General features: G+C 37.3%; 1 protein-coding gene across 2 annotated transcripts in view; it reads left to right on the top strand.

The window, feature by feature from the left end:
* Positions 1-24,489, top strand: part of CDKAL1 (CDK5 regulatory subunit associated protein 1 like 1) — a 393,962-nt gene that overhangs the window by 288,530 nt on the left and 80,943 nt on the right. Inside the window, exon 13 of one of the 2 annotated variants that reach the window (XM_061346396.1) lies at positions 16,204-16,266. The exons of the other annotated variant lie outside the window; for it this stretch is intronic. Coding sequence (XP_061202380.1) covers positions 16,204-16,266 — 63 coding nt within the window. The remainder of the gene's footprint in view (positions 1-16,203; positions 16,267-24,489) is intronic. 2 annotated transcript variants of the gene reach the window in all.

The following is a 24,489-nucleotide window of genomic DNA, read 5'->3' as shown; positions in this document are numbered from 1 at the left end:
AGGAGATGGCTATTCGGTGCATTTTACTTGATATAAATAGCTATTTATAAGCAATAATAACAGCAATTCACATCTGAAGGCAAGTTTTGATTTATTTTTAAAAAATTGAATTTGTATTTTTTGTAATCTGAATCTCAAAACAAGAAAGTATACACAACTGATGGCTGTACAATAATTCAATTTGTTATTTCGTTATTATGGGCATAAATAATATTTATAGTTCCTTTCATTGTAAGAATGAAAGTCAGCCAACAATGTAAATCAGTTTAAACAAAAAACCTTTTCTTTCAATTTATGTATCCTGCTACACCAACACGAAATCAAAACTACTTATCAGTAATTCTGTCCCTTCACATATACATCTGAAAGCAAAAGAAAGTATTTCTGCCTACTCTCAGTATATACCACAAATTGCATAGGATGTGTCAGCTGCTGAAGACATGAGATTATATTTGGCTCTTTGAATTTATTGTTTAGAGCTTTTACAATGACTGCTCATTTTTTGTAGGCTATCTCATAATGGGAAATACCGAGTTTTCAAATATAAATAGCTGATGTTGAAATAATCTCCTTACTGTAACCAACTCACACTCTTGAATTATTTTTATTAGTTTTGAATGCATTTTAGAAATTTGAAAGTGAAAAAATACCGGTGTCATTTTTGGAAGTTAGGAAGCTTAAAAATCAAAATACTGATTTATGTCTCTGTTCTGTTTATATTCTTCCATCCACAAGTAAGCATGCTTATTTCACAGGAGGTGCAAAGACTTTAAGTTAATTTATCCTCTTCTGTTTAGCTGGGTGCCATGGGAAGCCGATATGTGAAGAGCTAAATTATTAAAAGTACATTAGCTGTTCTGTGGTTAAGAATATAACTTGGAAAATGGTAATGTCATTTTAACCCAGTTTTAAGTTCTTTCTTTTTATTTGTAGTACTACTGCTTATTGCTTTCAGTTAATTAGGACTTTCAAAGAAGATGAGGCGTCTAATCCAGTGCTGATGAAAATCTGTAATTAATAGATTTTGTTTCTCCCGTTTCTCCCACCTCCTGCCTCTCCCCACAATTCTTAAAATATCCCTTGTTATGAGATCCTTTCTTTCTTTTCTCTCTGGAGAGTAACTAGTCAAACAGAGCAAGAAGAGCTTGTGCTAATCTCTTATGTTTTATATTCACATTACTGCTAGAACCTGATGGTCTTTCCAACAACATCAAGAATGGACAGGCATTTAAATTGTCCTTCCTTACCTAGTGTAACATGCATGATTCTCTGCTAGAAGGAAGTAGCACATTACTATCCATGTTATGCACTCTTACCCTGTCATCCTTTAATAAAATATTGTCATCTTACTGTTAATGAATTTAATTCATTGCATTTGCATAGGGAGAGAAATAGCACATGGAGTGACATACAACTGTTGTGTGCATCTGTACATGTGATATGTGTTGTATTACCAGCCTGAACTTGTGAACTAGTTTTTTTTGCAGGATGCTCATAACATAATCCTTTGGGGTGGATCTGATGATAGAATCTTGTTCTATGAAAATAATTTTGTCTGTATTATTTAGGGATGCTGGGGAGGGACTCTTCATTAGGGACTGTAGTGATAGGACAAGGAGTAACGGGTTAAAACTTAAACAGGGGAAGTTTAGATTGGATATAAGGAGGAAATTCTTTCCTGTTAGGGTGGTGAGGCACTGGAATGGGTTGCCCAGGGAGGTTGTGAATGCTCCATCCCTGGCAGTGTTCAAGGCCAGGTTGGACGAGGCCTTGGGTGATACGGTTTAGTGTGAGGTGTCCCTGCACATGGCAGGGGGGTTGGAACTTGATGATCTTAAGGTCCCTTCCAACCCCAACTATTCTATGATTCTATTTAACTGCAAATTGTGAACCAGTAAGCAAGTTATTTAGCAATTGTTATTCTTGTCTTTAGAAAAGAAATATTGGGTCTATTTATTATGTTATTTTAGCTTTGCATTACTTCTGCAATGGACAGATCTTAGCTATTTGTAAACTGCTCCACATTACTGAGTTCCACTTCTCCAAGACAGCTCCAGTGATTCTGCCAAAGTATCACAGCTGCAATAATGTATTTGCGTTGTTGATTTCTCTTAAGTTAGCTCATTTTAGGAAGACCTTATGACTTTTAGGGGCTGTCTATAGAGTATTAAACATAGTAACATTTGGTGCTTTCAAATTTTTAGTGTATAGTTTTGATGGAAGTTGTAAATATGATTCTCTTTTTAGGGAAAACCCTCATCTGAGTTTGTCTTAGTAGAAAAAAAAAAAAGCCAAATGAACAGTAGGTCAACATAGAATCTTCACATAGATAATTTATCTTTGAAAACCTTACAGGCACTGATTTTTTTTCTAAAAGGGCAGATGACGCTAATCCAGATGGACAGTTCTGCCACCATAAATTCAGAAAAGACAGTTAAGGCTTTAGGCTTTTCTTGTTTCTCATAGAGAAAAAAATATCCCTGGAGAATCAGACATCTGTCTAAATGGTCTTATCATTTCATAACAATCAGTTAGGTTATGCTTACCATAAATGTTGTATCCAGTTCAGAGAAAAGAGCACAGTTAAGCAAAATGTGGCATGATTTTTTCTTGTTGTTTTGGGGTGTTTTAATAAGCAATTGCAATGATGCTGAGTGTTATACATGAGAGTCAACATATTGTTCAGAACTTTAATGCTACTTTTCTTGGCTTTTATCCCTATTTTATCCACCTACTGCTAAATACATTGTTTCAGAAATTATTCTGGATACTCGTTATCTCCAGTAGGCTATCTGTAGAAAATTCTCACTCTGAAGTGTGTTAACTATGAAATGCTATTTTGTAGATTGTTGTTATCATCAGCAGCACTATCATCATCATTTTGGAGTTGGATTTCTTATTTCCCTATTGCATTCAGTTGTAAAAGTGGTAGTGCTGATATTTGCATAACTCAAATTACAGACTAGACAGATACATATTTCAATAAGCAGCATAAGAACATGATTTAGATGTGATTAGTACAGATTTTGTTTAGTTGCATTGCAAATTATCAGAATGCTTTAATTCTAAGTGTAAAAATGAACCTTTTTCTCTAAAATTAAGGATCTGTAATACCTTATGTTCTTGATAATTTTAATTTCCTTGTTCTTTATTTTTTCAAGGCAACTATTAGTTGTCTGGGAACTCTCTGTCCTTGAGATTTGGTCCATCAGAATTTGTGAAAGCATTAGCTTTCATCATCATCTCAGAATCAGCTGGATTTCCATCACGTGGAAATAACATGAAGAAACAGCCATTTTAGAAATAGGGATCTTGGTGAAGTACATTTGGGTTCATCTCTACTGAGAATAGGCGATGGCAGCTGTTTTGAGGGCAGTTATGTGACTGCAGCTTCATGATTATGCTGCCTTTAGCTGCAGTGAGGATTCTAACACGTCTGTATGTATTTTCAATAGTGTAATTAATCCAGTTTCAATTATTGGTGTAATTATAGTATTTTTTTTTTAAAGCATTGTGATGCCTAGAGGAAAGATTCACTTCCTCTTACTATCTCTTTCCTTCTCTCTTTCTATATGTCAGCAAATAATTACCTTGTTCCCAGACAGAAAATGTTATGTCAGTCAGCTACTGAACCTTTCCTTTAGTTCCTCTGGAGTGTGTCTCCTTGAATTTTTCTCTCGTATTAGTTGTATGAAGCACCCTGATTACTATACTGAGGTGAATAACAACTACTGTTTGATCTCAAAAATAATTTGCTTCAGGAATAGAGGTAGGTACAGGGTATTTTCTTTTACTGTGTATAGTGGGGTGTTACTAAAGTCTTTCAGTACAAGAAGGGAATGGTGGGCATGCCATGACCATGGTGGACAAAGATGTGAGACCTTGTCTTAAATCTGAAAGTGCCTACCCAATCTCCAAAAGCTCACTTTTCAGCAGTCTTCATCCCAAGCAGTACTTGCCCCCTGCCATCTGTCCATGCCCAAATGAGGTATCCAGACAAAACTACTCAATCTAAAAACCTCATCCATTTACATCTGGGCATTTGCCTGTTAAATATACCCATTGTTACTAGAGAAAAAAATAAAATCCATGATCAGACATTGTATCCTCCTCCATGTACTCTAACCGTCACTTAGATCTGTCACTATATTTACCAATTGTAGAAGCCATACATAATGCGCTTAGAGATTTTTCTTCCTATTAGGATAGCATATGCACTTTCTTGGTGTTGTGTGCCAGACAAGTTGTATTTGACTATTTCTGTGGGAGCAAACCAACCATCTTGTATTTTATGCCTTTATGATGGCTGTGTACTTTTCTGAGGCTTCTTTGCTTTTGTTTCCCTCTAAGAGTCCTCCAAGAAGTTTCCTGACACCCTTTCATGACTGAGTGGCTGCAGATCCCCCATATCCATCTTAACCAGTTACAATTCTGCAAGCACTAGAAATAGGTATTCTTGGGTACCAGCAGATACAGAATGATGTTTAGTTCCTCCTCTTGTAGATGGCTATAGGTTTTGTAGCTCTGAATCTACACACACAAACAGCTCAATTTCACTGGTAACTTGTATGCTCTTACCTATTCAAAATAAATAATTAGCTGTATGTCACTAAGCCGTCCTTGGCTGACTGAGAAATAATCTCGTTCCTGTCAGGCAACATTAGCTGTTCTCTCCTTCAGAGCTTTGTAACTCCAAGCAGCAAGACAGCATCTGGAATGTCATTGCTTGTGCAAAGGATACCTTTTGCTCTTTTCACAACTCTAAAGGAAAGGGAGCACAGCTGAACCTTGCAGTTGTACCATCAAAGAAAAGGCAAGTAAGCTCTCCATTGAGCAGACAATAAGGAGAGATGACAGTTGAGGGCTGCTCTAGCCTTTGAGCATGTGCTTGAGGCATGAGTGGGTAGTGATGTGGCACAATGTCCTAGGGAAGCCATGGTCATGGCTAGGGCAAGCAAAGAATCTGCTGTCTGGGATGGATTTTATAGAGTTTCATTACTCTATGATGTGTGAGGCAACCAATTGCACTGTTAAGTGCACCACTCTCACTTGCAGGTGAGAGTATGCAGCTTTTGATGGTGTTCATTAGTTAATGTGATTTAAATGCCCAAAAAGAAGGGACCATCTCCCTTGTTTCTAATATTCACCAGCATAGCAGATTCAGTAATACTCCTTACTTTAGCTAATGTTGCCCAATATAAAGATCATATAATGGCAATATGTAGGGATATTCTTTTAGAAGTAAGAAAGAGACCTGGGGAGATCAGGAGGTGGGAGAAAAGGAAAGAAAAGTGAGTAGGTAAAGGAACAAGGCCGCTTATTCAACCATACTTCTACTGTGATCTACCAGTACTACCTCTGAGCTCCCTTGTTAAGTTCTGTGACTAAATGGCATTACATGACCTGGGAATTAGATACAGCTGTGATAACTGCTTCTGGTGAATCAAAGATGCTTGGCCCCTGATACTCCACATATGCACATGTGATAATGTATGGTGTAACATGCAGAATGTACTTCATGTGTAAGAAAAGCCAAGACTGATTAATGTCTAAGTTTGACTGCTGAACCTCTGTACTACACTTTGTTTTTCTTCAACAGTATGGTTTTATTTATTGCTTGCTACTCTGCCAGAAAATAGACCTGAGTGAAGACTTTTATGGCAATTGAAGGCTGGAGGGGAAGGCAGACCATGAAGGAAAAATCAATATGTAATTCTTCATGCTTGTCACTGAATGATTGATGTATTCCAAGGTAGCATTTTCCAGAAGATATGTATGTGCTTTCTGGTTTTATTTGCACTGTGTTTCATAGTGTGGTTTTTTTGTGAGAACAACATGTGAGGTACTGCAGAAAGCCTTGCAAACCAGCAAGTTACCTATGATTTCTCTTACCTGCAAGTCCACTTAGTCTCTGATGGGATTCATTTTGATCAATATAGCTGTAGGTAGGAAATCAGTGTTGGCTCTTTTCTGGATGCTTAAAAATAGTTTTGCATGTTTTCCTCCCTATTTTTCCAGGAACTGTATAAACTATCTGACCTATGAAAGCCTGGTTCCTCCTTTTTCTCTGTTTTAAAAATGGTCAAAACATTTGACTTGTTTTATGTTACATCTTTAAATTTACCACAGTGCCCACCATTCTGTGTGCAGCCAGAACTGCAAGTTTGTGCTAGGAATTCAAAGGAAGGTAATTACCTATGGATAAGTTTTTTGTGGTTAGACAAAGTTACTAAACAGATTTTTACAAAAGTTTAAAGACAATTTTATTTTAGAGCTAGATTCAGCTCAAGTTCAAACTATTTGAAGTTATTTGACCAGCTGCTGAAATGAAAATCTGTTTTTGTTGCTGTGGGAGACAAGTTGAACTAGTAGGTTTTAAAAGTGGCTGTACCCTTTTGGAAAGCTATAAATGATCTGCCTATGGAGCTGCTGAAAATTCAGTTCATAGCTGATTCTGGGAATGAGTTAAATTTCACAGTCAGACCCCTAAGAAAGGACAAGAATGTTTTGACTCTAGCCTAGATCTGTGGCTCTTAAATCCTCTACTTCAGGCACCTGGTAGTATTCAGTTCTTACAGTTAGACTGCCTTGCTAGAGAAAGCAAGTCAAAATTCAAAGCTAGACTGGAAATACAATTAAGAAACCAAGTTTGTATTCTACTTTCTTGAATTTTGCTTTGTTTTTCCAGCAGGAACTGATTGGAATGGAAATGCCAACAGCTTTCTCATGAACTTTATACAAATTCAGTTTGAAAAGTTGAGTCTCTAAAGGTGATAGTACAGTGATGGTTTTGATCTAGGCCATGTTGTTAAGAAAAAGAATTAATGGGCACTAAAATAAAGGTGAAGAATATACATGTGCAGGAAGAGGCCGAATTCCTTCTAAAGTTCACTGTCAAGCCAGAAATAATTACAGAATTTGCAAGGATTCTGAAACCATCACCAGCATTGTATAATCTTGTGGGTTAGTGCTTTTAGCAATGCAATGTCCACATGTTGACCATCCAATATAAAGAAATATTTTTAGGGAAGTGTAGTCCTTTAAGATTTGTAGTGTCCACAAGCATTCATTACTCAGCATCCTTCCCCTGTGAATCTGTCTGGAAATCCTGATGGAATTCTGAGATTTTAGTTGCAAGGAAGCTGAAATAGCATTAAGAGTTTTGTATGCCACATTTTTCTGAACTGAATAGAAGGGAAGGAAAGTACTTTCTACAGATAAGGTGGAATAGTCTTAGATTTTAAGGAAGAAAATTCAGAAGTCAAAAACTGGAAATGTAGTGTAGTGAAATGAGTTTAGTGGTCTCATAGAGGGTTTTATTCCTTTTTCTTTTTTTTCAAGCTTTTGTGGTTTAGCATCCATTGTGACTGCTTATAAAAATACAGAAGATTGTATCATTCTTCTGTATTTTCTGCCTAAACTTAGTTAATCAGAATTTCCAAGATTATAACATTGTTCTTCAAAAGAACTTTATATAAAATGGCATCAGGATAAACACAGTGCATAAATTTATTTTTCTTCTGTCACATATAAAATATGGCAAAAGCTGCATGAGTACATATATGTATATGGAGTATATTGGAAGCCTCTGCCATTAATCTCAAGGACTGAATCAGTAAGAAGTCATGAGGGCAATAAAAGCCGAAAATTATGTGTCTTTTTCCTGTACTAGAGATTATGATTTATGTACTCTGATCTGGGGCTTCAACTTGGAATGTTACAGGAAGTTAAAAGACTGTTTTGTAAACTCCCCTGATAGGGAATTGAAGCGAGGCAGGGACAGAAACAATAATTTCTGCAAACAGTTTTTACTCATTAAGCTGTTGTTATTAGTAGAACCAAGCTGTTATTGTTAAAAGAAGGTAACTATTTGCACAACACATTCAGTTAGTCACTGGCATTTGCTCACATGCTCACTTGCGGTTACCTGTGGAGCAGCAGCTAGGAGGCCAGCCCCAGGGGTGTGCTCAGATGTCAGCCTGTGGCTTCAAGGTGGGTACTTGGAATGTCCCTCAGAGGGATCTTTGATCCTTTAGGTATAAATGTAATACTGCAGTCTTCATCTGCGTATAGGAGTCACCACCCTCTTGGATGTGGTCCAAGTCTCTTTGTCCGTTGTTCATCATAATGGCCTTGGGCAGATTGAACAGACTGAACAGACTGTTGATGTCCTGTCTTAGTTATTACAGATTCAGCATGAGTACTGGTCTTCAGAGCTTATTAGTCCCTGGAAAACTTTCATATGCTATGTTTTCAGCAAGTAATGTTCCTGTCTTTGGCCTGCTGTTTTCTGTTACAACTCTGTCCAATCCATAGATGCCTGTAGAACACCTTCATACAAGCTTATATAGAGGAGACCTCTCTGGCAACTGGATGTTGTATGTTTTGTCCTTTTCCTTGGATCACAGTGGAGGAATCAGGGAAGAAGTTTTAACTGTCTTTTTATAACTTTTACTTCAATTGCAGTTAAGTAACTTCTGGAATACTGGATTTTTTTCTTTTTTTTTTTTTTTAATTTGGAATTTAATACACTTTATGAACCAGTCTGCCCAGAGCTGGAAACAGTGCCAGCAGTTTTAGACATGGAGTATTGCCCATAACTTAATCCCTGAAATTGAATGTATGCAGCAGAACAGAAAAGTCTATTAGTTTCAAAAAAACCCTCTTGGCTTTGGCAATTCTGGGCTTCCTCAAGTGAGAACATAGTTTAGATTTAATAGTTTGCTAATTAACACAGTAAATTAATTTGTATCATGGAGGTGACTGAGCTTGTCTATCATTTCTGAATCATGTGACGTTTGTAATGGCCTATAAACTGTGCTTTGGAGAAAAAGGACACTGAAGTACCTTGTGGTGGGCTCTTGGTGACCCTTTCTTGAGCTTTTCGTCTGTCTTTGATAACGCAAGTACACTCCTTCAAGGCTTCCACAATCAATAAGGTCACCGGGTGCTTTGGAACTCCTGTCTTCCACTGTTTTCATTGCTGTGCCTGCACCTCTGCTCATTGGGCTAAAAATCCGTGTGGAACTTGGAATTGCTGGAAAACTGGAAGTAGGGTGGAGAACTGAGTAACAGATTAAGGTGAAACAGTGAAGGCAATTTTTCAGTGTCTGGTGAATTTGTGTGTCGTGAATGCACGGGTGGTCTTTCCCACACAGCACGCACTTGCCCACTGTGTACCGCTCTGTATTCATGCCACACTGTATCTTCTGAATCACTTCTGTTCTGCTCTTTTTGTTCTTTCTGGGATGCTGGAAAACCTGGTGCTTTCAAGGCTGCTGTTGTGCAAGACAACACACAGATACCTCATCAGATTATAAAATGGAAAAGAGTGCACTGCAGACAAGTCGGTCCTTTGTATGTATATGTAAGCCCTTATATGTCCTTGGGCTCAACATATATATCTAAAAATTACATTTCATTACTAGCATGTAGTTTGCAGTTCATTCTGGTCTGCATTACTGTATAACTGGGTGTAATATCTATATATTCAAAATCCGTCTCTCCCTCATGACCAATCGCTTTATTTCTGATTTAGTGTCAATCTAATTTGAAATATGGCTGATACCCCAGTACAAGTTTCTGTCAGATACGTTTGTTCTACAAATCTTCTTGAGCTAAACAGTCCTTCTAATTAGTTACAGTGGCATCCTTAGAATATGCCCACATCATACAGATTGACATTTCAGTATGAATGTCAGACGTACCAGAAGTGAGACAGAGCATTTTATAAACTATACCAAATTTAAGGACCCTCGAGATGAGCAAATTTTGAAAGCCTTTTCTGAAATTAAGGATTTCTCTTTGAATGTCTTCAGAATAAATTTTGCATAATTTATCCGTTGCTCAGGGGGAGATTTTATTATGAAAAATGGCAGGAATAACAAACATTAATCCTAAACCAAATTAAAAGAACTCCAATGGACCAGAAGCAATAGAATTCAGCAATATTTGTAAAATACATGAGTTTGAACAGTCTGTATTACATAGCTGGAATTACAGGGGGGGTAAGCAGGAAGAAATTGCAATGCCCATGGTTTAATTGAAAATGGATCCTTCAAGAAATTATTTTCAAAACCTGTACTGTTTTTTGACAGTGTGGTTTTTCCATAAATAAGAATCTCTGTTTTAAATGTAAAATAGACTTAACTGTGACTGGTTTTGTTGCCATAATCCTGAAGACAGGATGACTTTTAACATTTGCAGACATTTTCTACATTCGTATGATTAGTAAAGGTGTGTAAAGTTTTACATATTTTCCTCTTTTAGACAAAAAACATTTGCATGTGCCATAAAACTTTGTTCTTTTTTTTTTTGTAGAAATAATCACTGAGTATACAAAAGACTAAAGAGTATAGAAAATATGAATTATGCATACATAGTTCTGTTATTAATGGGAGTTGGCAAAAATGTCCACCATCCTGGAACATTGAGGTAAACTGCTGGGTATAACACATTGTACACTAAGTGACACTTTTCCATGTATGGATCAAAAACTATTAGAAAGTAATTTCTTAAAACAAGCTGAATAATGAAATGCACATGTATTAATAGCTAAAGTAGAACAGTGAGTCTATTTTAATAGTAATTCAGGGAGGTTAGGTCAAAGACTAGCTAATCCCCAAATGATTTTGTATGCTTCATTATAGATGTGATAAGAAAGATAGGAATAATACCAGTTGAAGTGAGTTAGCTGTAGGAAGCAGAAAACTTGTCAAGCCTGTATTTCACTTCTGCCCTTTCAGACCTTACAGGGCAGAGACACAAGAGCATAATGAGCACCAGTTACGATGTTATCAAGAAATCTGGCTGGGGCACAGCATTTCTTTCAGGACCATTTCTAAGGGGGTGATGCACTGAATAACTCAAGGTCAAAGAGAACGGTTCACTGGTTTCTGATCACTTTTTAAAAAATTGTTTTGCAGAACAAAAGGTAATCTGTAAACTTTGATAGCATGGCAGTTTCAGTGGCTTGGCTTATATCTGTGTTGTCATTATAGGTACACAGATTTAAAGCTTTATGGATTGAATCTCCCAGCAAGGTTTAAATATACCTTGCTCGGAGTAGTTGCTGCCTCTCTCTGGTGCTTTGCCAAGTAGCTCTTTGGAGATTAAAGTTAGGCTGGTTGCTGTCTTTAGATAGAGTGCTCCTAATTCCTAAGTAGGAGTTCAAGTTTGGAGTTTGGAACTACCCAAAGCCTTTGTAGTTTTGAGAACACAGGTGTAGCACAGGGGAAAAGACAGTCACAGCTTTGTTACTGCTCAGAAAATGAATGTAAAGAACACAAGATATGTCAGACATGCTGTTTCAGAAAATAAAGCCTCCTGTCTTACGTTTTTTGCTGTTTGCAAGCATGTTAAACTGAAGCCTCTGTGCTTTCGATAATACTGGGAAGAAAAATTAAAGGACTTGCAAAGCTGCTTCATTCTTCTCCCAGAGTCTGTCAGAGTTGTAGTTAAATTCTGCCTTGGCTCACAAAGTTTAATGTGGTTTTAATTCTAAATTATTTAATCCATTAGGTACTACACAAGCAGGTAATGTGGTTTTACAGACTTGTTTGGAGGCAAAACAATGTTGCCATTGGTTGTTAGCATGCTCAAGTGTGGGAGATGCTTTATAAGTTCTAAATTAAATAAGGTTCCTGTGGCAAAAGAAAATTGTTTTATAATTCTGACCAGCAGCATGTAAAAGAGAAATGGGGAAGATGGTAAGTGAGAGAACAGAAATAAAGATATTGATCTGGTTGCCTTGACACATGCTATTAATTCACTGTGATCATGAAGAAAAGAATATTTGAATGGAAACAGATAAGGGTCACTATTACAGAAGGTAGATCCGCATACTGGAGGAATTCTACGTGATGGATACAGAAAAATCAAAGCAGGAGGACTTTTCTGATAATATATTGAGGCTGACACTTTCAGTGAAACTGGTAGAATTTGCAGATCTGTCGCAGTATCACTAAGAACCTCAAAGGTGATAATAGACTTAATAAAACTGAAAGTCAGGTGTAAAGGAAACCAGTGATACCTTCATATTGGGAAATAATTTTGTCTCTTTTATTCCTATATGAAAAACTGTGAATATTCTGTTTAAGCTGCTTCTCAGTAATCTGTGATAAAAGATCTCGGTTATACTGTAATTTTCCTTCACAATAGATATCATAGACCCATGATACCATACTTAAGAGGAAAGCAAACAAATTTTAGGCTTCATTAATATCATCTGAAAGACAGGTAATTATCACCTGAGTATGAGAAGTGTATCACCAGAGAAGTGCAACACACATGTGAGCCTACAGTGTTTAGTATTTGGTATATTTATTTAATTTATTTATCCCTGGTGCTGTTCAAGGCCAGGTTAGACAGAGCCTTGGGTGACATGATTTAGTTTGAGGTGTCCCTGCCCCAGATCCCCTTCAACCCTAACTATTCCATGATTCTGTGATTCTGTGATTTCTAAACTTTTCTCTCATGTCCCTGAACTTGTTTAAGGGATACAAACTAAGGACTGTCGTTTTAAAATTTAAATCAGTGCATGACTGAGTCATCAAAACCTCTGCCTCTGTAAAACGTGTGCGTGCGCACACATATCTATTAGGGAATCTTCTGTCCATAGTTTTGTGTGTTGTAAATTTAGGAGGATCTTGCTGGGCTCCCACAGACACCATCATGTGAACAGTTGTACACAGCAGTGACGCAGGCAGCACCGTTTACCCAGGGAAAGTCCTTCCTTCTGTATTAATAGGGTACTGCTTTGCACTTCCCCAGATGGCCTGCTACTAGTGCTGTAAAAAATCTCAGCTTCATACACCACTGCTTGCTTCGACGCACAAGTAGGAAACTGTGTGCAGTTCTCAGACTGAGGCTGTACTGATCTTGTTAGTCATATGATACTTATCTCAAGTGATACGTGACTCTGACTGTCCTTTTGGCAAACCAATACTGGAAAAGTTTATGGAGGAATTGTGTATCTCTGGCCTGCATGTCAAATGCTCTTGCTCCAAAACTATATACAGCCAGAGTGAATAAGAATATTGCAAGTAACCCACTGCCAAGAGTAACTTGTTTTAAGGAAATGTTCTGTGGTCGCTGAACATAGACTGTATCAATATATGGCAAGCCTGAGAGAAGTATGGAAATAAGCTGTGAGTCTGATGCTGGTATGAGACTCCTTAGAGGAAGAAGTACTGTGTGCTAATTTGTATGGTGACTTTGGAAAGACACTTGAATAAATTTATATATATCCTGTAGAGAGCTGTGAGGATGTTTGAAAGCAATACTGCTGCTGTAAATGGAACAGTACAATGGGACAGTGCACTTGCCTAAGTTCAGAAGGGGCGGGTGTGAGTGTTTTTTAACATTATTTTGATGGCATTATTGATACAGAATGAGGAAGGGGGAATCAGAATGCTAAAGGGAAATATCAGGAAGACAGGAGAAAGAAATGCTGGACTGAGCCAAGAAAGGAGAAATACGAGTATGAAGCTGCATCAAGGAAAGAAATTCTGGAGAGATGCATGTAAACAGACTGAAAAAGTCCACTGGACCCATAAAGGAGAAAGAGCTTTTGGGTTCCGTATTTTCCTCTGCAACATCTAGACGTGGAGACATGGTGTGTGTTTTGTTCTGTGCTTACCCTGCTTAAAGTTGAGGTGGGAACCATGATTTTTCTTCATGTAAAAAACAGTGTGGTTAATGCCTGTTGTGGGAGTTGAAGGGATAACCATTATAGCAGCAAGAATTCCCTGTCCTTTCCATAGTCTGTATTTGAAATAGTTTATATTTCTGGTTTTTAGAGACCTCAGTTAAGCTAAACTCATTATTCTAGAATGACACCGATTATCACTAAGGAATCTTAACTCTCTGCTTAAGTCATTTTTAACTCTGTATTCAGAGTTCCTACAAAGTAGTAAAATGCTGGTTTGATTTAGATCAGGTGAGTGTGCAGGGCATCCTCGGAATTTTGGGGAATATATTTCTTCATGTGCATGTCCAGAAGTATCATTCCGCGTTCCTCTGTGTCACAAATTTCAAGCATTTCCTCTATCTGGAGCACTTTGAGTTTGTACAAAAACTTGTACCTTTTGTGGAAAGGTAAGAAATAAACCATAATTTCCTATAGTAAAAAGTGGAAGACTATGTCAGTGGGTTGTGTAAAGGAAGCCATCTTCATTTTGTCTAGCTGAGCATGTAGTATTTTTGGCCAGAGACTGAGGGTGAAGGGCAGGAGGGTTTCTGTCATAATAGTTTTATTGAGTGTTATTAAAGCTATTGGAATAAAATTACTCAAAACCACTTCTTGTGCAGTCAAAAAGGATACAAAAGAAATTATCTTCCTTAAGAAAAAGCAAGAATTAGGCTTTATTTTGATTTTGTGGGAGGTGTGGATTTGTTTGTTTGGGGTTTTTTTTCTAGAAATATATACATAAATTAGTGGAGGATTCCAGACTAAAATGCTTTTGTCTACTTCTTGCATGATTCTACATTAAATTAGGTTTTTAAGAAACCTTTTCAATAATAATTTTGATACCGCTTTTCAATTCATCATTACACTTCTCCAAGTCTTTGTTGTAGTATTTTGATCATTCTCACTGTGTATAACTGTACTACAAAGAAAGAAGTTACTGAAAGATGGTGATGGAATTTGGGTTCTGTTACCTGATGCTTTCATTTGAGTGGAGTTTTTTTCCCATTGGAAATAAAAGAGGTATTAATGGGAGTTAGAGGATGAAGGTTTCTCTGCTAAGGGGATCTTCTCTTTGGCAAAGACATGTTTGATTGCTGAGGAAGTGTATACTAACAGAAATGTCTTCAGTATCGCTTCTCTTAGTTTTAAAGCCTCTTACTAAGCTCAGAGAAACAATTCCTGTTAGTTATTACGTCTGGTAATTGAATAGAATTATCTGTGGCAGAAGTCACTTCATACTGAAAACTAAATATACGGTTCTTGTTTGAAGAGGGACAGTGAGTAAAATATAATTTTCTGGACTCTTTAGTGGTCATACCTTAAACATAGGTAGGGAGCTCACAGAAGTAGCAATAATAATCTGATACTTTTAATGACTCAGAAATATCTAGCTCTTGAAAATTTGTATTAGTAATTAAAGTTCTTTTATGGCTAAGTTGCTGCATAAGAACATTTTGCTGAAATAAAAACTTTGAAGGAGAGGAAATGCACAGTTGATTTTGCAGAATGAAAGGTTACTAAGTTATGCTAGTTTCCAGAAGTACTGAAGTCATGCTACTGTCTATTTAGTTCCCAGTGTGCTGGAAACATGAACAGAGACTACCAGTTTAGCTGGAAAACTACTTTACAAGAAATAATGCCTAAAAAAAGATAATAGTACAGACTACAAGCAAGGAATTCTTGCAATTGCCTCCCTCTGTCACACATTTTCAAACACGCAGTGCTTTGCCTTCCCAAGCAATGAGATAAGTCAACAAAGATTCTGACATAATAAAGCTTTGAACTTATTTGTGACTCATCCCTGCATTGATGAAATTGGTTTTCTCCTCTCCCTGTCCCCTTCCATAGGATGCAGCTGAATGTATTTAACGTCTGCTGAAATCACTGAAAGCACTATCATTAATTTCAGTAGAAGCTGGATTAAGCGCATTTTGTCTTTGAACTTTGCTCTTAAAAGGATGTTGTTTTTTTTTCTCCTTTGCCTTGGCATTAAATGGCATACCACCTATTTCTTTTCCACAATCAAGGCAGTGAGAGTGTCAGCATCAAAAGAAATCAAAAAATAATGAATTATTTCTCTTTAAACTTACCTCCTTTAAACCTAATATGCTATTAAGCAAGACTGCATGTACATGCTAGAATTATAGACAAGTCTTTGCAAGATTGGAGCCTAATCGTCAAGTTTTGTTATCTGTATTCTAAAGCATGATTTATAATTTACTGTGCAGAAATTAAAACAAATCTTAATTGTTTACACATTCCACTGATGTTCCATAGATTAGTGTTTATTATTTATTAAGGATATGTTCTTAACATTGTTAATATATATGTTAATTATTTCCTGTGATATTTAATATCCCTAATCTGCATACACTGCTCTTCATACCTACAGTTCCATTAACAAAGTGGGGAGAGAATGTGTTTGTACCTGCATACAGCTTTTTAAATCAGTAGTCTCTTTCTTTTTCCTTTAACTTTTCTAATACAATTTATTTATTAATACTACTTTTCAGAAAAAACAGCGAACAAAGGATCTGTCCCAGCTGTTTCATTCATACAGTCCATACGATCATAAGGTAAGAAAAAATATACTACCTACATTTTTTTGTTAAGACAAATTCCAAACATTCATGTTAGCGATGTATCATGTTTAATTCAAAAATGAGAGGAAATTACGAAGTTGAAAGTGCTAGGGTATTCGCATTACTTAAATTATGCTATCATGTGAATATTTCTTTGTTTCTTCAACTTAAGCTTTAGAAGTAGCATTTTCTGATTTGTAAAACCAGTGACTCACATGAACCTCACAGACGTATAATTTACAGACTTCCACTAAATCCTGCAAAGTGACCATATGTGTTATCAGATTCCCCTATTTTTCTGTTTACAAGCTGTGTTACCCTTTAGTATGTGCTCTTGTGTCAATTAGGCCTGAGATACATGATACTGATGTATTATCTATTGATTCTGAAAGCATCATTGGAAGAGGCTGCTTTGGTAACAACCCAATGGTTGTCTGTGGGGAAGAAGAAGAAATGTACATCATCATTATAACATGATCCTTATTTGTAAAGTCTGCGAACTCTGGTAAAAAAAAAAAAAAGAACAACCAAAACAACCTCATTTATTATATCCCATACTGTAGGGTAAGAAAGAAGGTCACTTCCTTAAAGACATTGCAGTATGAATTTAAAGCTGTTAAAAGAAGATTTTTGGAGAACCAAGAGACAGAGATCACAGCATTTCTGTGCTTTAGCTATGTCATGTGATTTTTGTAGACATTATGCAAAATTAATCAGCAGATTGAAGGAGAGTTAAGTAGGTCTGTAAATATTTTAGGGGAGTTCCTCCTGTCTTGGATGCATTTTTGGGCATGAGTTTTTAAGCAAGTGCACTAAGTCCCTTAACAATTTGTCAGCAGTATGATCTGTCTTTGCTGCTTCTGTTTTGCAAAGTGTGTGTGATTTTGCAAGTATCCATTTTGAAAAGGAAAGGTTTGAAATATTTATTTTGTCAGACATTTCAGAGGAAAGTTTTGAACTTCATGCCTTCTTCTCCTGGCCATATAACAAATAGCTTTACATTGGAAAAAATAGCTAAGTTTTGTGTTTGTGGGAAGAAGTTGGTAGAAGTGTGTGTGTATGTGCACCTATTTCTGCTTATGCATGTATGCATGTATGTGTGTAACTACACATATGTCTATGATGAAGAAATACGTTGTATAAATATTAATGGATTAAATTGATCAGGTAAGTTATTGCCATGAGAGGTCCGTAGCTACCAGCAACATGAAAATGTGCGGTTTGAAAAAACATTGTCAAACAAAAGGTACATTATATAATTTTAATAATGATCTAGCATTTCAAGTTAAATCCATCACTTCAAAGTGTTTTTATATAGATGGACTTGCACTGTTTACAGGGATTGGTAAAGCACATGTTAAGGGCCTGTGAAAATTGAGAAACATGAAGAATAAAGGAAATCAGTGTGACAGGATTTTGAATGGGATCATTGCTTTTTTGATCTGAAGCATTTTAAAGTAAATGTAATAGTAAGTCAATTAAGATCTAATAAGGAGAAGCAACTGGTGAACCATAAGCTTTGATATTCCTCTCTGTGTCTAAATTCTCATGTACCAAACACTTTTCATTCATAGTACAAGGAAATTCCATTATTCTTTTATTAGCACTTTTAATGGAGATGGCCATTTGTAACTCCTGCTGCCTTCCTGCTCATATCCTTTGTGGCATTATATCAAAGTATCCTCAAATGATTTTGGCTTCAGTTGTTAAGACTTGTGCACTCTTTACAAATTAGTCATCAGGCAATGTAGAATTGAATATAAATGCTCAGATACATTCCCTTTTGATCTTTGTTTTAGGACCTTTAATAAATTATTAAAAGTAGCACCATTGTTTGATGATTTTTGAAGCTCTACTCTTTTGTTGCTTCCAACCACATTCTGCATATATATATCTGAGAGTAAAAGAGGAGAAAAAGGACAAATGAAAGTTCATGAAAAAGATGATTTTTCCTTACAGTGAAAGTTTTCCTTCTGCTGAATACTTCCTATTTGTAGTGGCCACAATAAATTCACTGCAGATTTCTTGCTCTGTGCTTTTACGTTGCACCTCAGCTGCCAATTTCTGAATTGTATTAGTTTTACTGCAGATCTGTTTTTTTATTTAAATCATAGAATCATAGAATAGTTAGGGTTGGAAAGGACCTTAAGATCATAAAGTTTCAACCCCCTGCCATGGCCAGGGACACCTCGCACTAAACCATATCACCCAAGGTTCTGTCCAACCTGGCTTTGAACACTGCCAGGGATGGAGCATTCACAACTTCCTGGGTAACCCATTCCAGTGCCTCACCACCCTTAACAGTAAAGTACTTCTTCCTTATATCCAATCTAAACTTCCCCTGTTTAAGTTTTAACTCATTACCCCTTGTCCTGTCACTGCAGTCCCTAATGGAAGAGTCCCTCCCCAGCATCCCTATAGGCCCCCTTCAGATACTGGAAGGCTGCTCTGAGGTCTCCATGCAGCCTTCTGTTCTCCAGGCTGAACAGCCCGAACTTTCTCAGCCTGTCTTCATACGGGAGGTGTTCCAGTCCCCTGATCATCCTCGTGGCCCTCCTCTGGACTTGTTCCAACAGTTCCATGTCCTTTTTATGTTGAGGACACCAGAACTGCACACAATACTCCAGGTGAGGTCTCACGAGAGCAGAGTAGAGAGGCAGGATCACCTCCTTCGACCTGCTGGTCACACTCCTTTTGATGCAGCCCAGGATATGGTTGGCTTTCTGGGCTGCAAGCGCACACTGAAGCCGGCTCATGTTCATTTTCTCATCGACCAACACCCCCAAGTCCTTCTCCACAGGGCTGCTCTGAATCTCTTCTCTGCCCAACCTGTAGCTGTGTCTGGGATTGCTCCAACCCAGGTGTAGGACCTTGCCCTTGTCATGTTTAAACTTCATAAGGTTGGCATCAGCCCACCTCACAAGCATGTCAAGGTGCCTCTGGCAGAAGAATTATTTTCAGGGAAGTTGTTTGCTATTTTGTAGATAATATTCAGTAAGCTTGAAAAGAAGATGTTATAATGGCTTTGTCAAAGTGTTGGTGAGGCAGGATCATGGCACAAATGACAGGAATTACTGGCTTCTGCGATTCTTACTTGGTTGATTAAAAGGCTTTTCTCTGAGAACCTTTCCAGAGTAGAAGAGAGATAACCTTAAAGGATAAGTTGGAGCTTGGTAGTAGTAGTAAAAACATGTAAAAGGAAGCTTGTGAACTAGAGTGTCTGGAACAGGACTGTCTGCTGAGATTTTACAGTACTTCATCCTTTTATCGTGGGATATCTTACAGAAAAGAGAAAAATCAGTCAGATAGTACTCTTTCTTCCAAGTTTGTGAGTCACACATGAAAGCAGAAAGTGATGTTTTGATGGAGAAACTATGCAAGCTTTACTAACCTTATGTTTAGTCAGGAGACCAGTAGCTATTAGAAATAACAGGTATTCCTGGAATTTTTTCTCAGTATATACCTATCTAGTGTAATTTACTGCATCCTGAAAGACATCTTAAAGGTTTATGGTTCTGCATTCCCAGGTGAAAAGCCAGCTTTTTATGGAGAGGGAAAGCAAGGATTTCCTTTTCCTTCCACTTCCAGGTGTGGAGTCTTGTCTTCTATCTAGTGAGGCCTTGATTCAGCAGCAGAGGGGGCAGAGCTTTTAAATTCTTTTATGCAGAAGGTATGGAAAAGTGGGAGATACTCTGCCTCTGCTAATAGCAGTGGAGGAGTAGTTAATCTACTGTATTCTCAAATGCCTAATATGTGTAGTTTAGCATCTAGTAGTCCTTCATATTGTTCAGATGAAACCATGCAACAGCAAATCTCAAAAACTGTCATTTGTTTTATACTTATCCTATCCAGGGGAATCTGATCCTATTCTCTTTCACCTGTACCACCATAGTCCTTACGGAGCCTCCAACCACAGAACTTGTCTTTCAGCTACTGTGCCACTGAAAAACCTCATCGTACCATCAGTCTTGAACACCTGGTGAATATAGTGAATTCTTGATGTCAGACACATACAAAAAGAACATTCCAATTTGTTGTTAAAATGAATAACTTTTAAAATTTGTTCTTTCCAAAAGTAAGTAATTATTCAGGAGATGTTGAGTTATATCTTGATTATGAAAGCTGTTCCACGTGGATGTTTGATTGACATTTCCTCGTAATTACTTCAGTTAGCATATATAAAAATATATAGAACTCTACTTGCAGATGAAGCCATTCCTTCTTCTGACATACTTTTTTCTGTGTTTATGTAGAGCATGTATTTATTAGGATTATGTGTAGTCTGGCTTTCTTGAGAGTGAAATTCTGACTCTAGTTACCAGTAGAACAGCTTTTCCACTTACAGGTAGAGTTTATCTTTTTCTAGGACCATCAGAAAATAAGATAAAAATTACATCCTTATAAAGCTGTACCAACAACAGGTTTAGTGATTTAAAATTAAAAGGAAAATAGTTGAGGAGTGCTCTTTTTACCCTTACCTATAATCTGGCAAGTTTTCTATTAGCTCATTTAATGAAAGATTATGTTTGCACACAAGTAATTGCTGCTCTTTATTGTGTGTACACTGTGTGAAGTTCCACACTGCCCATAGCAAAAACTTCACTGTCTGCAGTGGATGTTTAACTCCCTTAGTATCTTTCTCCCAAAAGACGTTTGCCCTTTAAAACTTCACCTATTTTTTTGAAAAGCTGTGAAGGCAGTTGTGATAGGAGGTTAACTGGTCAAAAGAAAGGTTTGAGAAGCTTATTACAAGCTTCAGGATCCACTGTGCAGCAAGTGCCCAAATTCAGCAGCACAGAGCCCTAGTTACTTTTCTTCTTTTTGTCAGATGGGTTAAGTATTCAGCCTAACCCTAGAACAGTTGTTTGAAACTATAAGCCTCAATTTATGCACTGAAAAGGAATGTTTTTACATATAGTAAACACAGTATAGGAGAACTACTATTCATTTTGCTGCTGTGCCTCATTGAAGAGGATAGCCAGAGACCTTAGCGCATGTCCATACATGCCTCTGGCAGCCTTCTGCTGTTACAGTGAGAAATCCTCTGAGAGTTGTACTTAAAACTCAGCTCTGGATTCATTTCTGCCTTTTGCAATCTGAATCTCTTGCTCAACAATGGGTCATGATCTCTGAAAAAGTAAGGCCATGTTTTGGAGCATTAGTGATTTAGCATATACTGTCTCCAACTGAGTAACAAATAAAGTCTGTGTGATTTGAAAAGAGGTTTTTGAGAAATGTTTTTCCAAGTTGAAAGTGCTCAGGTTTAAAACATAAATTTCTATTTCAAAATTTACTCTTAATTGATGCAATACTAGTAAATAATTGTAAACTCCTTAAGCCTCATGCTTTAAAATGTTCTTTTTTTATGTGTTCTGGAAATGTTTAAACACTGAAAAAAACTAAAGCCTCATAGACAGTGTCTGTGTGGCAGCTAAGTTTTTGGACCATTGCATTGAGATACACAGTTAAGTAACCAAAAGCTTTCTTTTTTGTTTGGCTTTGGGGGTGGGGTTGGGATTTTTTATGTGTGTGTGGGGTTTGTTTTTCTTATTTTTTGGTTTTGTGGGTTTTTTTTCCTTGGCTAGCTCTAAACCTGGTGATCAGATCTGGGAGGCAGGGGGTGATGTCCTGTATTCCACTGGCTTTAATAAAGTTGATGTGTGCATAATTGGCTCAAGAAAGATTAATAACAAGATTATGTATGAGCATCCTGAAAGTTACGGTTCTAATGGCTGCTGTCACAGACTTACCACAATAATTGTTTTCAACCACTTATTTCAGTAGTACAAGACTCTTGCTCCAGTTTTTAACAGATAACACATAATCCAAGGTCACCATCCTTAAACTGTGGTTGTAGCTCCTCTGGAGAGTCTGAGGCATTTGTAAGTAAGAAAAAATAAAAAGTAATATTACCATACTTTGAAGGAGGCTGTAAGTAATGATGGTTTTGTAATGAAGCAGACAGGAACTGCTGTCAAACAGGTAGGATCTCTTTTGGCACTGCCTATGGAGGCATATCTGTATGGTCTAAGTGATTTCCATTAATAGTAACACAAAATATTAATCATAGCAATTCCCAGTCTGGCACTGTCTTGAAATTGTCATGTGTGAAATATGAAGTATCCAAAAGCGAGAGGAAAGTCCCAGTTAAGGGATTAAGTCAGTTGGCTTCTGGTAGCAAAACCTGTCAAGTCCTGCATTCCTTCCAGCCCCTGCGCAGTAGCTGGTGGCCTCTGGGTACCACAGGCTGTGACAGGGCAATGGAGGGTGCAGTGGTGGCACTGACAACCAGCAGAACCATCTTCACCCTGGTGAGAATTGCTTAGTTAAAAAGCAAAAATGGGAGGAGATGGGAAGTAAAGTACTTCTGCTGATTCCAGTTTTCCTGCCAGTGAGGCTTTTCCCTTTATTTTTCTCGCATAAGGGAAGCTGGACATTCTGTGCATCCTTCACATATGAACAAAATGGAACAAAAGGAATTCTGATGTCTGCTGAAAGAAACAACTCTAAAAATGCCTGATATTGGCTAATTTTCTAATGGCAGGCATCACCATGCGACTGTGTTACTAGATCATGACAACCTTGGTTTTGAAGGTGTGTCTGGACTGTGGTATGATTTGATTACATGAGAGGGCATGTAAATGGAAGTATTGGACACTTTTGGAGTTGGAAGTGTTTCAGTGATTGTAGTTTCTTAAAAGAACTAGTGAAAGACTAAACCATAGGTGCATCATTAAACATATCTAGCAGGTGAGATTTACATCTAACTTTTTAGTAGTTCCTGACCTCCCAGACTTCCCCATCTTCTACTTCTGCATTTGTTGCTGGCCATCTTTTACAGCCACTGGCATGAGTAAGTGGTTTGTTTTACATGTAGGGCTTGGCAGCTAGCATGTTGAAGTAAACCAGGTTTGGGGTCTGGAAATGGGAAATTTCAGAACAGCTGAAACACACAAGCAGTTCTTGTTATTTTTCCTAAGGACAGTGCTGTTTCTCAGATATTACTGTGTTTTGTAGGATATGCATGTGCAGTAGAAGTGCTGTGAATGTGAATGTGTTACTTTTGAGCCAGAAAAAGAGAAAGTAGTTTTGAGATACTGTGTCAGCCTTCAAATTTTTTTTGGTAATGACTTGGGTATATGATTCTGGAAAATAACAAAAATCCTTTTAACCTGCTTTCCATTTATTCCAGGAGCAGCATTGTACTAAATCATAAGGCAACTGTGAGGTTGCAGTGCCTGTGATATAAGCCATAGTCTGAACTTCCTAAAGCAGGTGCTTTGAATTGTTCTTCTGTAAGATGAAAAGGATTTAGAAGTTATTGCTGAAAAGAGACAGAGCCTTTTGCTATCTCCTGCCTCCAAATAGATTTCAGGTTTAATTTAATAGCTCAGATGTCAGATATGAGCGCTTTTTATGAAAATATTCTTATTGTAACCTACATCCATTCTTCTCTTTTCCCTTCCCTCGTGTTCAGAGCTGCTTTTTGGAGGAGGTTACATAAAGTTGTTTTGTGCTCTTGATATGATGTGAGGCTTCAAAGAAGACCGCTGAAAGAGAAAAGCAATTTCTATTTGGAAGCGTAGTGCAGTGGCCTTGTGCTAATGGCACACTTGAACATTACTTGATGATAGTGATGAAAATCTAATGGCCTGAAAAGTTCCCGCTTTTTCTTGACTTAACTCTTAGATGCATTGAAGTTAATGCCATCTCTAACACAGAGTAAGCTAATGTATAGACAGTTTAGAAATGGCTGTTCAAATACCAGGAATTGTTTCTGGGTTCCATAGGGAAAGGAGAGGAAACCAGAAAAGCAAAGCAATGAAAGGACTTGTGTGTTGAATATACTGTGTAGAAAAAGACATATCTGCTCTGTCTAAATTCTATAGCTGAAGTGTTGGGATAAAAGACTTGCAATCTTATTTGAAGTGTATATGGCATCCAGACAATGTAAAACCAACCAACCAAACAAACAAAAGGATTCCTGAATTTATTGCTGTAAAACCAGTGATTTATTGGTTTTATTTTACACAAAATGCAATATGTGTATGAACAGGTAATATATATATGCCTTTGGTTAAAACTGTATTCAAAGCTAGTAACTTTTGCTGTAATTGGATATTTGAAGATCTAATCCTGTCTGATGCTAACTGAATTGTTTGGGATTATTACCTCGATTATCAACCAGAAGGGAGGTGTTTCCTGGTTTAGGTTAAA

This window comes from Neopsephotus bourkii, unplaced genomic scaffold (assembly GCF_033783945.1).
Source record: "Neopsephotus bourkii isolate Nb327-2 ecotype Australia unplaced genomic scaffold, CSIRO-AGI_Nbou_v1 NB_272, whole genome shotgun sequence".
NCBI lineage: Eukaryota > Metazoa > Chordata > Aves > Psittaciformes > Psittacidae > Neopsephotus > Neopsephotus bourkii.
The sequence above is the reverse complement of the archived record's forward strand: the minus strand, read 5'-3'. Positions and strand labels throughout refer to the sequence as shown.